Raw genomic sequence first — 13411 nt, forward strand, 5'->3', positions numbered from 1 at the left:
TGTTCCAGACTCGGCTGGCACACCAACAATACCCCCAAACAACAGTGTGCGCATCTAGCTAGGCTCTGTCCCTCTGGTCTGCATGGAACCTGCACAGCAGCAGGTGGAGGCCCTTTTCAAGCTTGTTATCTGCTTTTAAATAAATCTGCAGCGGGCAAGCAGACACAGGGCAGGCAGAGAGGAAGAGTGAGTGAGAGAGGAAAGGCGAGGGCTTACGCCTGCCCCCGGGAGCAGAAGAGCACAGGGCAGAGAGGCAGCCCTGAAAGAGCCCAGAGGAGAGGAGGGGGCAGGGGGACGTGATGGGACCATTTAAGACGCCTTAACTGTGTGAGGGCCACCTGTCACTCAGGGTGGTGACCATGGCAACAGGCCCTGCGCAGTGCGGAGGGGAAGGAGGGGTGCGAGGGGCAGATACCATGGCAACACAAGCTGTCGCTGCAACAGCTCTGATGAAGGCAGAGGGGAGGGTTCTCCCCCTTTTAAAGAGACAGGAGCCCCTCCATAAGCCAATGACGTATTTGTGTTATTCTTTAGTCATAGGAGAACCTCTCGCTTCATTTATTTGACCAGAAAAAGCCATGGCAATGTCCTTGACAAGACTATAGGAAAGTGTGTGAGCGAGGAGGGGCATGGGGAGGCTTGTTGCCATGGCTCCATGCACCACTCTGCTTTGCCAACTGAATGCAGTGTACACATGTGTGAATAGCTACACACGCTTTACCATCAGAGAGGAATCACGGCAAATGATATTTTGTGTTTTACTACACACACACTGAACATATAGACAACATATAATCTACATTCTGGGCTCACTGCCAGCTTCACATGGGAAGATGTAGTTAGTAGTTAATAGCTGAGCACTGACAATGTCTATGTGATGAGCAATGGGTGAGAGTATGTGTGTGTGTGTGTGTGTGTGTGTGTGTGTGTGTGTGTGTGTGTGTGTGTGTGTGTGTGTGTATAATCAATGGCAGAGCTGAACTGTCCATTAGAGCAGACACCAGTGTTATGGAGCCAGTGTTGGGCCCTGCCTCCATGGATTGACCGCAAATTCCTTTCCCATTAAGAGTTATCATCCATAAGAGGACATCAATGTGGCACACAGACAGAGAAATTAAGCAAGTTAAAGTGAAAAAGATGACAGGGGGAGCAGGGGGCATGCTAAGGCAGATGCGGAGGGATGACAGGCAAATTACATTACAATGAATAAGAGTGTGGGTTCAATACTTGTGAATAAAACTAGAGAGGGGTGAGAGATGAGAGCAGAGGCAGGGAGGGATGCGTTGGGGAGAGATGAGAAAGGAAAAAAAAAAGAGTGAAAGTGAGAATGAACTGTTGGCGAGAAAGAGAGAACAGGAAAGAAGCTAGGGGCAGGTGGTGAGAGCGTGAAAATAAGAATGAATGAGGGGAGGAAAGCAGGGCGCGAGGGGGAGTAGCGGGTGTGAATAGAGAAGGCTTAGTGGGACTTTTAAGTGTGTGCATCAGTGTTACTCACTCTGAGCCTGCAGCCATGTCCAGGTATGAGGTGTCTGCCGTGTCCACCCCTACTGGGATGACTATGCTCATGACGTTCTCTGCTGATCGGTTCTTGTCCTACTGAGTCCAGAGCATAGGAGTCCAAAACACTGAGGCATGCCAGCCACAGCACTCATTGCAGACATCTAAGTGCATCCACAAGGCCTGAAAATACAGTAGGAGACAAGGAAAAAAGGAGATGGAGGAAGACAGACAATAGAGAGAGGGGGACAAACAAAGAGAATCAGTTAGCAGTGTGTAGTGGCATCAGTGGTAGCATAAATAGATCAGTTCAACAATGTGTCATTTCTTTCATACCAAGAACAAAGCCCTTGCCAGAATGCAATATCCAGCAAACCCGAAATTACATAGTCATAATGAAAACAGGGTATTTCCAGTACAAGTTATTGCATGATTCAGACTTTCAGACCAGTGAATTAACACACTGAAAAGTGTCTGACAGGAATTTCCCTCTGACAAATCTAGTCTACCTTAGCTAGCCGAGGTATTGATTGGTGAAAGGGAGAGGATGTGATATTGTAAGGTGAAGCCTGAACTGCTGCTGTGAACTGCGCAAACGCGACCTCTACACACTGTCTGTCAGGAATGCAGGAAGCTGCAGTGCAAGAAAGCTCCCACAGAGGGGAGCACGAGAACATAGAGCAGCCAGCCGCCATGAAAGGAGGGAGAAAAACGCAACAACACACAGAAGCCATTTTTCCCCCCTTCCACTGAAGAGGACTGCTCTATTCTGAACACTCGCACATGCACTCTTCCCAATGAAAGACGCACACAATATCCTTCAACAATGTAATTAGAACCATGCACAATTTATTTACGCGAGAGCTTAAGCATTAACATTGCCATTGTGTGAGTCTCAAGCAATGCAGATGGACAAAATGCACTGAAAGATGAAGTTGTCAATAATTAACTACATTAGGTGTCAGGCAATGAAAGTAGTCTGCTCCCTTCGTAGGAGGTTGTGTGGGCGACTAGCTATACACTGGCAATAGCAAAACATATTTATTAAAACCAGGACACACATCCACAGTAGGGCAATGATGGGAATATTAAGCTATGTATTTGTGTCTGATGTGCATCCAGACTGGAGCATATGTGTCAGTGTGGCTGCCCCTGATACAGAGAGCTCTGTTGATAAGCGGGATTAGTGGGAGGGACAGATGTCGAGACAAAATAGGCTGGAGGTCACACCTCCGCCTGCCCATGCACACTGGGGCCAAACAAAGGCTCAGATCACAGCTCAGGATATGGATGGAGAGGGGCTACAGAGCAGGGATATGTGATGTATAGAGTGGGGGCATAATTTACACCCTAAGCAAGCAATAACACACAGTCACACAAAGATCTGTCTATGCATGCCCACAAGGTATCAACCCTCTCTGGCCTGAGCATGTCCTCTGAACCCCTCACACACATACAGACTGAAGCACGTGCGTGCGCGCACACACACACACACACACACACACACACAGCAGTCTCCCTCTAGGAAAGCTATATTTCATCACAGGGCAAGCCGTCAACCCTGACTGCACTGCTTCTGTCAGGGGAACTCTCATTGTTCAGAAACATGCTACAGTAACGCTTTAAATGTTTTTTTTCTTAAGCGGTAAAACGGCTACCATAGTAATTTTTTCACATACTGTTTCAACCAAGTGAACAATTGATCAGTGCACTGCGACACAACTGGGCTTTACAACCTACTATGTAATCTCCACCTGAATTGTAAATTGACATTATGACAATAATGTTATGTATCATGCTTTATAACCAGTTAGGCCTCAAAGTGAAAGCCCATTCCATTGAAAAATGCAGTTTTCCAGCTTTTTCAGCATGGTTATGAAACCTTGACTTACTCCTAGTGGTTTCAAAATCAGCTTAGAAATGGGTGAAATACTTGTGTATCTTACGTAAAGAATTACAGTAAATATCATTGGTTGCATTGGTTGCCTTGTTCTCACTATGGGAGTGTAACCGTCTGTTATGACTGCAAGCTAGATAGTTACTTCTGAGAAGCTAATGATTGAGTACTGCCAAAATCACTAATCAAACACGGCAGACAGTCATTGTTGTATAATACCTGGGTGTCAACCTGCACAAAGAGGAAAATTTACAGTGAGCCTGGCTATATCATTGCCATGTATCGGACTGCTCTGTTTACAATCACATTCATACCTATGCAGTGGACTGCATTCTGAATTTTAACTCAGCACTATGTGGGGTTCACCAAATTTGCTATGTTGACACCTGATGCCATTCCTCCAATCAATTCAAATAAGCAACAATCTGCGAGAGGCCATCGCTTTTTATTCACAGGTAATGTTAGCTTTCATATGCTAGTGTCTTATATGCTAGCTTCTGTCCAACACAATTTACACACATGGTCACCTCCGGTGTGTGATTCGTTACGGATTGTAAACGGATTACCAAACAGTTAAGACAGACGCTAGATGCAGTGAAAATGTGGGTGCATAAAAACTGTATATTTTGTTAAAATGAAGGCAAAGATGTTTTTAGGGTTAGGGTTAGAATTTATTGCACTTTTTACAGTGATTTGCCAACAGCACAAACTGAAGTTAGAGTCACCAACATGTCCATGCCATGGAGAGTAGAGCCAGCAGGACTGGTCAGAAGCTCACAGACACGACAGCTGTCAGCTCCAGGCCTAATTAATAGGAGAGTGAAGACCCCTGTGTGTCTATGTATGTCATCCAAGGTTTCTATTGGGACCATTAGCTCACCAACTCTCATATACATTTTCAGCAGTATTCTGGGGGACTTATTTACAAGTCTGATTCTGGGTGTAAAATGTTTTGGTTAAATAGCAGGGCTTTATCACAAGCAGGGACAATTCACGATGGTAGCTGACTGTAACCAGAACACTTTCCTTAAACAAGGATGGGGCAGGTGGCCAAAAAACACTGAGATGACAGATCCTCGCTTTTGTATTATCTGAAAGGCCCAGTATGTTTTAGTGCTGGTAAATAGCTTCCCTCTGAAGCGGGCCGTCTGTTCCTACATCCAATAGGTCCGTCTCCGCTTCATCCAGGGAATCCTGCTGTCACTGCTAAGGAATGCACACACAAGCTCACATTCACACATACATAACCCCCACCACCAAACAGACAGATAACCCCCCGCCCTGTCCATACAAACATTCCTCTACAAGGAGGCTCTCAGAGCAGCAGCGTGCAAACACACACAGGCACTGCGCTGCGGCCAGACACAGTCAAGACTGACAAAAGGGGGGTGAAAAAAAAAGAAAACAAGTACAGTACAGCAGCATTCCTGACTAAATCTGAGCTGCGCTGTGACTGCCTCTGCCGGCTCCTCCCACTTCCTTTAGCAGAGCTGTCCGTTACACCAGAGAAACGCAGCCAAAAAAAGGAAAAGAAGAAAAGGAGGAGAAAAAAAAAACACCTCCCCCCCTTCCTGCGCCCAGTCACCCCGCCCAGCCGGATTTCTCTCCCTCCTCTGTGCACTTCCTAAATAAACCTGAGAGAGTAAAGCAGAGCGGAGGGGAAGGGGAGTGCCGCAGAAACAGCTCCTAATTACAAGTAGGCCGGGAGAGACCATTTAAAGCCACCTTTGGCCACATCCACAGCCGTTATGGAAACCGAAGAGAGGAGCGAGGGGTGGGGAAAATGGGGAATATGCGTAGGGGAGGGTGAGTAGAAGAGGACTAAGACTGAAGGAGACACGCAGCAAAAATTGATAATAGCAAAACACAAGCCACAAGATGGAAGTGGTTTGCTAGGTTTGCTGTGGCTCTCTAGTTCTTCCTCTAAAACGGTCTCCACCTTTCATGTCCTCTCTCTGAACAGATTTCCTTGCACTGTAGGGAGCTTTAGAAATCATCCACCGCCCCTTGAATTCAGAAGGCAGCAGTGTGGGGGAGGTGTACATGGGGTCTGTCTGACAGTGACGCTACACAGCCTGGACCTGGGTGGACTCTGGGTGGCGGAGTGGAGCACATAGCGTAACCCAGTCTCTCCTTTCTCCTCCCTCCTCAGCGAGGGGACACAGTCACGTCATTGTGTGGGGAATAACTCTCCTTTTAAGACAGAACCGCACTGAAGTCGGTGAGGGAAAACCCACACCATAACACACACCATACAGCTACACACAACAGCTTCCCTCTCTCCCCAGTTTATTACCACTGCTGTATGTGTAACAGTGTTTTCATTCTCGTTTTCGCAGCGAAGTCTCGGCAGATTACGTTTTTCGGTAAATAGGAGGAGCAAGAGAGAGTAAGGGATTCCAACTGAATCCCACTGCCCCCCTGCCAAGCTGACATGACTTCACACCATCCTCATAGCTGGCTGCAATGACTCAGCCTATGAATACACAAATAAAACAAACTCAAACTAATATAGTCATGTACACAGGAAGCGCGACCCAGATGGAATGTAGGCCTAGCCCTCTTTTTCACAGTACCCACAGTGGGACACATCGCATCTGCCCTGTCCTTCATAAATCACTGTGCCCATGCCTGCCAGCTCTCCCTCTGCACTCCAGCACTGAAGGTGAAGTCATACATCAATACAGCAGGGGATATGGATGTGTGTGTCCGTGCGAGAAACACTAGTGGCCATTGAGAGCGGAGAGTGGATTCAAAAGAGGAACTGTGATGTTGCTAGTGAAAACCAACGGCTCAACAGACTGTAAAGACCAGTGTCTAGGGTACACTTAAAGGCAGATGATTAGGAGACAGTGGTGTTGCAGAACACCCTAACCAGCAACCAGTAAACAATAATGGCCGAGGGCCAGCAGCACAGCCAGCTGACAGAAAGAGAGGAAGTACAGGAGGCCCTCAAGTCTCCACTACATGGCCATTACACACAGGGGATGAAGTCACTAAAAACAGCGGCACAAGCAGTTTGTCACATGCTGCACTGGACTGCATTAGCAAACTGTAAAGATAGAGCCTACTATATAGTTTTGCAGCTTCACAATTTTTAATATGGTTATGATATTAGATTATTAAAGTGAAAAGCTGCAGGAGCCATCATCCCAATAAAACAAACAAGGTAAGAGTCAAACCCCTCAGTATCCTATGTGCTCAGTTCAAACAGCCAGGGAGTGAGTGAGTTAAAGTCAGTAAGACTGGGGTCTGGCAACAGAGCTGGGGCAGCCCTCCTGTAGTCTGAGTAATGTCTGTTCAGGAGAACCCCTGGGGCACCATCTCTCTGTCTCCCTCTCTCTCCTGCTCACTGAGTATCACAGCCTGGCTATGTGTGGTCAAGAGAGCTCCACTCAACATTTTTAAATTAGACAGGGATGACTGACAACATCAAACTGTCTAATTCACATCAAGCTGATTCTCTGTCTATTTCTGTGTGACTGAGCCTTGTGAAGGCCGATATACATGATGTTGTCCCTTGGATCTGGAGAACTACCCTGATCACTGGACAGCGCCAGGCAGGCGCATACGCAGCTGGCCGCTAATTACAGCACTTTGAGAATGCATTGTGCAGCTAACTAAAATGTGAGCTATGCGTATGCATATGTCCAGAAAAAATGGGGAGGGGTTAATAATCATCTGCAGGGCAATAAGGGCTCTACAGTAAGAGCCACTCAGGCAGCGCTCCATGATCGATTTCACGCATGGCTCACAGTGACGTTACAATACCATCATTGACGCCACATCCCCTTTTTCTCCTCCCATCCTGCTCCAACTCCCAGCCTGCCTTGCGCCACTACCAATGAGCACTAGTGTAACATAGCTGCAGCAAAAGCACAGCAACAGGAAGCAGGTTAGGGAGAAGTAGCAGGGCTGCAGCTTCAGCAGCCTCAGTCCTAAGGCCACCTGTTGGGGAGGTAGCTTGCTAGTTTAAAGAGGGATCCGTTACGGCCCAGCTAGCAGCACAAAAACAGGTCACCTGAGCCCTGGCTTCTCCTCCTCCCAGCTGGGATGCCACGTGACTGTGCTGGGCCTCAGAGCCAGGCGGCTTTGTCTGTGGGTCTCTCAGGGTCTGGGCACCACACAAGTGAGAGCACTGGAGACACGGCCACAGCCACACAGCGTAGCCCTATAGGGTGAGGCTCCACTACCTAAACAGAGATGCTACTGTTTCAGGGTTGAGTCTATTGTCTGAGGATGGGGAGGAACACAAAAACAAGGGGTGCTCTTCCAAGGGAAGGAGGAGAGCGGCACAGAGAAAGTCGATGCGACTGTGGCCTTCATCTGCCCTATCAATCTGTCAATACAGCAATAGATATCCTGTGCACTTGCTTGACTTCTTTATTGTGGCTCTCTCTCCACTGAACACACTGAAAGTTTTGCACTTATCACACCTACTAGTTTTCTGTGTGTCTGTCTAGGGGTTAGGGTGAAAGGAAAGGTGTGTCATCAGAGACTGCCATGTCTCCCTGCCACCTGCCACACACTGCTCTATCCCTATGGGAGGGGGGGCAGCTCACCTCCCTTCCATCTCTGTCAACACAGCAAGCTAACACACACACACTTTGCCGCTTAATGCAACCAGGCACACATACAGACAGTCAGGTATTTACAGGTGTCAGCTGTATTATCCTGGAGACAGAGATAGGTATGGACTGAGGAGAGGCAAAGACTTCAAATGGCCACAACAACATAGCAATGTAGAAATGTTGTTGGAATCAAGCCATTTTCCATTAAATAACAAGCATAAATACCTAATATGCATGAAAGAAAGCTAGAATACTTAATCAGTTTCAGGGCAGAGGCCTCTGTTCCTTTAAGAGGAAGAGCTAGGTGGCTGGGGATTTTGTGTATTATGTAGCAGCCTCTGATTAGGCACAGTAGGGCCCTCACTCATCTAGTATTCATAACCCCTCCACACAAGATGGAGACCCTTTGCTGTTCTGCTGTTGCTACCCGAGCCATGTCCATGAGTAACAAGTAACTTTTCTTATCACAAAGTTCCTGTCAACACTTGTTCTGACAATGGACCAATTCTAGGCTGCGTCCCGAGAGAAGCTGAAGCTGTGAAGACCCTCCAAGCGGCTCTGACCTAGGTGAGTGTGTATATGATATGGGAAAATATCAAAAATTAATCATATAGCCACCTGGGATTGGATGACTCCTGGTAGCCTATTCCACAGAGAAGAGAGAGGGAGGAGTTTTGGAGGCCTATGTCATGCAGCAGGAAGGATCCTATGGTATGCTCCTGCTGCTGACAGATGCTTTAGCCTAACTAGCACCTGTGTGTGGCAGATCCATCAGTCTAAGAGTACCAGTCAGCTGTGAGGGCGATGATACACTTCCTCACAGAACAGCTGCACAGCTTCACTTATATTAAAATCACATATTTGCCTTTGATAATTTGGTCCACAATGCAACTGAAGAGGACTCAAAAGACACACTGAACACAACGATTAGATTCACTAGTCTTGAAATCTTTCTTCTCTCGATTCATCTAACACAAACACTGAGGAGGGAAAGGAAGAAGGAAAAGGCATGCTTGGCAACAGTCATGAACAGGCATTTGAGCAGAGGAAAGTGCCAAAGTTTGCACCATGGATATGTCTCCAGCTTGTCCCACAGGCCGACTGTGAGGAAAGGACAGAGCTGTGTCACACCGCCGCAGGGCTTGTGAGAGCCCAAGTGCTTGACAATGGTAGGCTGGAACCTAGCCTCGATTTGGTTCCCTGCATATTTAAATGTTTATATTCTCATTATTAGTTGGTGCTATGGTTACATGACATTTAATGGTAGCAGTGACAAATTGTACATTCATGGCCTACAACATGAGGACATTCCCATTAAGGACATGCAACATAGTGTGTCAAAGGTGGGAAAGTTCAAATGTGATCCCTGGCCTCGAACGACTTATACCATCTCATCTAGGAGCAGAGAAACCAAACAAAGGTGACCATTCGTTTTCGCACCCAACGTTTGAGGACTGCTTTCCTGACAGGCCTTTGCTGTGGGCTTGTGAGGACCTCAAGGGGGAAGGGCATACAGACTGTAGGGGGTCTTTGTCAATGTCGATGGAGAGTAACAGAGTCACAGCTGTTGTTTCCAACTGACCCCGTTGGGCCCAACCCCCAAACACTCATTACAGGACTCAGGTAAGCAGCCAGCCATGCCACACAATCAACAAAAGTTCTAAATTTATTAATTTAATGAGAATTTACTACTGGAATTGAATAAAGTGACTAAACTTCTCCACTGAAACTCACTTGCCATGAAAATAGAGTGCACAAGCTGGGTTATTCATTATGTGGATTAAGTCGCAGCCAATAGTCATTAAGAAGAATGTAAAGAAATCATCCAACCTATCCCTGTCTGTGACCTTCTTGTTCCACCCCCTACTTCACTACATGGATCAAAACAACCAGCTGAACTGACATTTAAATTAAACAACCACTAATTATTACCCACCAGAACTGATGGCTTACCCCCCCCCCCCCCCCCCCCCCCCCAACCCGAAATGTTTCAATAAAACATTCGGTGCAATTCTATAACACCGGAAGGGATGCAAGGAAATCAGTTAAGAGTAAATGCTAGCCATGGGTATGAGGGATGGAGTCAAAATATTTTACTGTTAAGAATGAATGTTTAAAATTATTTCAGAAACGTGGTATGTGGCAAGAGTGGGGTTACAATAAACTGTTTTTGTAACCAAGAGCTGTATTTGTATGTGTTTGTGCAATACAATAAATTCTGACAATAATGCTGTCAGATTCAAAAATCAGCAGGGCTGATGTTGCCTAATATGCCAACACTATGGCTAATCTTCGTTGACAATAACCCACACGTCCCAACAGCCAATACTACAACACAGAATGCAAGCAATGGCATATGACGTGACGCATATTAGAGGGCTACCATGCTATCCGTTTTGATAAAGGGCACAATAGGGTCAGTGATTCTTAATGTTAAATAGTCAAAAGAGCACAGTTTGTGGCGAGCGAAGCATGATCTATTGTTTTAAGTTAGTGGCGTTATTGTTATGCCTGACTTGAACTAAAATAAAAATCATGTGTTGTGTAGTTGCTTTCCAGTGAGTATGTCGGCGCTGCAGTCAGTTCTACCGATAGGGGTGTGGAGGGTATAACGTTGCTATTATGTTACCACAACACCCTAGTCCAGTCGCCATTTTCATAGCGCTTTTCTAAGGACAGCGAGACAATCGTGTAGCCAGGGGAGCCTCGCCATGAGAAGAAAATCCCCAAGAATGCTATCAATCGTCTCTTTCACACATTCTACCTTAAGTATCACTCTGTCGGTACAGTCTCTGTGTTGTTATCATTAGGATTTTTTGTGAACTCGTCGAAAGTAAGCCAGTAAGCTAATGGGCTAGCAATTATGCTCGGCAATGGCCTCTCGAGATGTAGCGCATGCTAGATATAACACCATCCATTCAGATTATCCAGGCAACTAGCTAAGTACTAAGTAATCACCAGTTAAATCTAACTTTGTAACCGATCGCAAGAAAGCAATACTAGTCGCGAAACCGGCAACGTCAGACACGAGGATAGTAGACATCACATTCAATTGATTTTGGCCTGTAATTACCAACAGTGGAAACTACGAAGCTAACAGTAGCAAGCGCAAGCTAACAACATAATGCGTGGTAGGTTAAAGTTAGCCAAGTAAGCTAGAACCGACACGAATGAAGTGGATTACATGGCTCGTCACAGACAAGAGCGAGCAACATCAGTGTAGTGAGCTCAGTGCTCTGAGCAAACCAACCTGCCTTTACATTCATATTTATGGTAGGTAAAATAGTTGACTGCGACAGGGTAGTTTGTGTTGGCTAGCGTTGCTAACAATATAATTCGCTCATCGACTTGAAGTTAAAAAAATGTATGACTGGGGCGAGTTAGCTATACCCAAATTGAGTATCCCCTCCCCCACGCTTGCAGCATTTGAACCACATACACCCTGAATCTAAATTAAGTGATCACGAAATGCGTTTTAAGCCCGATGATAACAAAATAAGAGGGTCGACTCACAAGTCGCCAGCTTCTCAACTAACATTAGATAGGTCCAGCCGTATTTCATTTTAACACAATTGCGATTTGGCAAAAGCTCCGCTGTTAACTAACGTTAGGCATTTATTTCAACAGCTGCTCTTGCTTTGAACTTGACTATGACGAGGAGATAATAGATCAAATATCTTCACATTTCTGTTTACATGCATACAAGAGCTCCTTGTCCTCTGGCTTTGAACAGTGGCATTGTATGACATTTCTCTGAACGGAAATAATGCTGTCTGCTCGGGGTGAGCAGGACGGGGTCCAAGAAGACAGATTCAAGTGTGTAACTAAAATCTAATGTTTTCACGCTGGGTGACATGGTGTTACAAACATGGTATTTAAGTAATGTAAGCTAGCCAAACAGACCTAGCACGTTTGCTAACCGCTATTGTGTGCAAGGGGTCGAATATACACTAAAATGGTAGGCTTATACTGAATTGGTTGGAAATAGAGCGGGTAGATAACCGACAAGCGAGTTATTTTCACCAAAACTAAACAAACGCATGAAACCGTGCGCAATATGGCCTGCGGTGTCACTGTGTCAAACCAGCTGGATAATCTAAACCCCAAATGCCCCCTTTATATGATTATCATACAAACTCATCGTAGGAATAACGTTTATTGATGCTACATTTCTATGGGCTGGCTAACTGTGCTGGTAACTGTTGATGACTGTCTATATGCTGGAACAAAACACACTTTTCGTTACGATAGCTTTAGAAGAGATAAATTAACCTAATTGCAGCGTTTTCGTCGACTCATAACGTATAATTAGTTCCAACGCTACTCTAACTGTATGGTCAAGTAAGAATATTCACTATTATATTATTTACCCCCTAACTGTTAGCGTGTGACGTCTCGTGTATTGCCACACTATCAGCAAAAAGTCAGAGCCCTATTCAGTATGTCAAGCTAATCTGAGCTAGTAGCATGCGCTAGCTAGCAAGTGATGTTTCTCTTGGTGTTACGCTAGCCAACTTCAAACTCACATTGAGAACTAACGTCACATGGCTAGCTGTTGTAACATTTTAGTTATGTTATATTTAAACGAAAATGGACATAACTACATGTACACCACGAGCTAACGGTGTTAACTTAATCAGCTAGCTAGCAGGCTAAACTCAGCTGGTACTACAACTAGCCAGCATCAGCATGATGTGCCTAGCCAAGTAACCAAGCAGCTACCTAAGCCAACAATAGCATTTCAGGTCGCATTTTGATTCACCCTCCAACTAGCGTCTAATGCAGTTTACTTACCGTTTATGTCCACTCTAGAAAACTTGAATAACGAATAAGGGGACCTGGGTGAGACCCCCGTCGCTATCCACAGAGCCTCCACAACCAAAACAATACTTCTGTCCACACACTGCGGATCACTAGCAACGCTTTAAAATGTTTGTATTTGTTGTTGCCCTATAAAGAGTCCTTTCCTGTCAAAAATCCTTGCCTCCGGTGGTAAATATGGACTCAATTTTGACTTGAAGTCAGTTCGGAACCGTTAAAACTGTGCCCTACCTACGCCGACTGTTAGAAATTAGATCCCCTCTAACCAGTCTCTTTTCCCTTTGCAAAAATGGCGGCCCTGGCAGGACTGCCGAGACTCCGCCTCCTCCACGAGCCCCCCCTCCCAACCACTAACCTGAGCTCCGCCTCCACATCCTGCGGGGCTACAAGCCCGACTTTACAGGGGCGCCGTGGCCGTTCGAAATGCGCGTTCACGAAAGTCGTTCCTCCAGGCTTCTGTCAGCGACGCTCTGCTCTCGCTCTGGACTATTCAGATGATGTTTCATGCAGACAATTCGGATGCAGGACAGTAGAAAACTTGAATTTTATGTGTCGAACTAAACACACGTAATGTAATTCATAAGAAAGCCATTGTCGTATTGAGTTGCTTCACTGTGGGGGGTTT

At 45.9% G+C, this 13411-nt stretch overlaps 1 protein-coding gene across 5 annotated transcripts in view; it reads right to left on the minus strand.

The window, feature by feature from the left end:
- Positions 1 to 13053, minus strand: part of kmt2e (lysine (K)-specific methyltransferase 2E) — a 32861-nt gene extending 19808 nt beyond the window's left edge. For all 5 annotated transcript variants that reach the window (XM_071527059.1, XM_071527057.1, XM_071527060.1 and 2 more), the window contains exons 1-2: positions 12760 to 13053; positions 1496 to 1680 (exon numbers count right to left, since the gene is read on the minus strand). In XM_071527059.1, the coding sequence (XP_071383160.1) occupies positions 1496 to 1566 (71 nt within the window). In that variant the 5' untranslated portion in view covers positions 1567 to 1680; positions 12760 to 13053. The remainder of the gene's footprint in view (positions 1 to 1495; positions 1681 to 12759) is intronic.
- Between the last annotated feature and the right edge of the window lie 358 nt (positions 13054 to 13411).

This window comes from Centroberyx affinis, unplaced genomic scaffold, assembly GCF_046629955.1.
Source record: "Centroberyx affinis isolate AG114_WGS23_722 - 3 ecotype Tasmania unplaced genomic scaffold, CSIRO-AGI_Caff_v1 ptg001486l_1, whole genome shotgun sequence".
NCBI lineage: Eukaryota > Metazoa > Chordata > Actinopteri > Beryciformes > Berycidae > Centroberyx > Centroberyx affinis.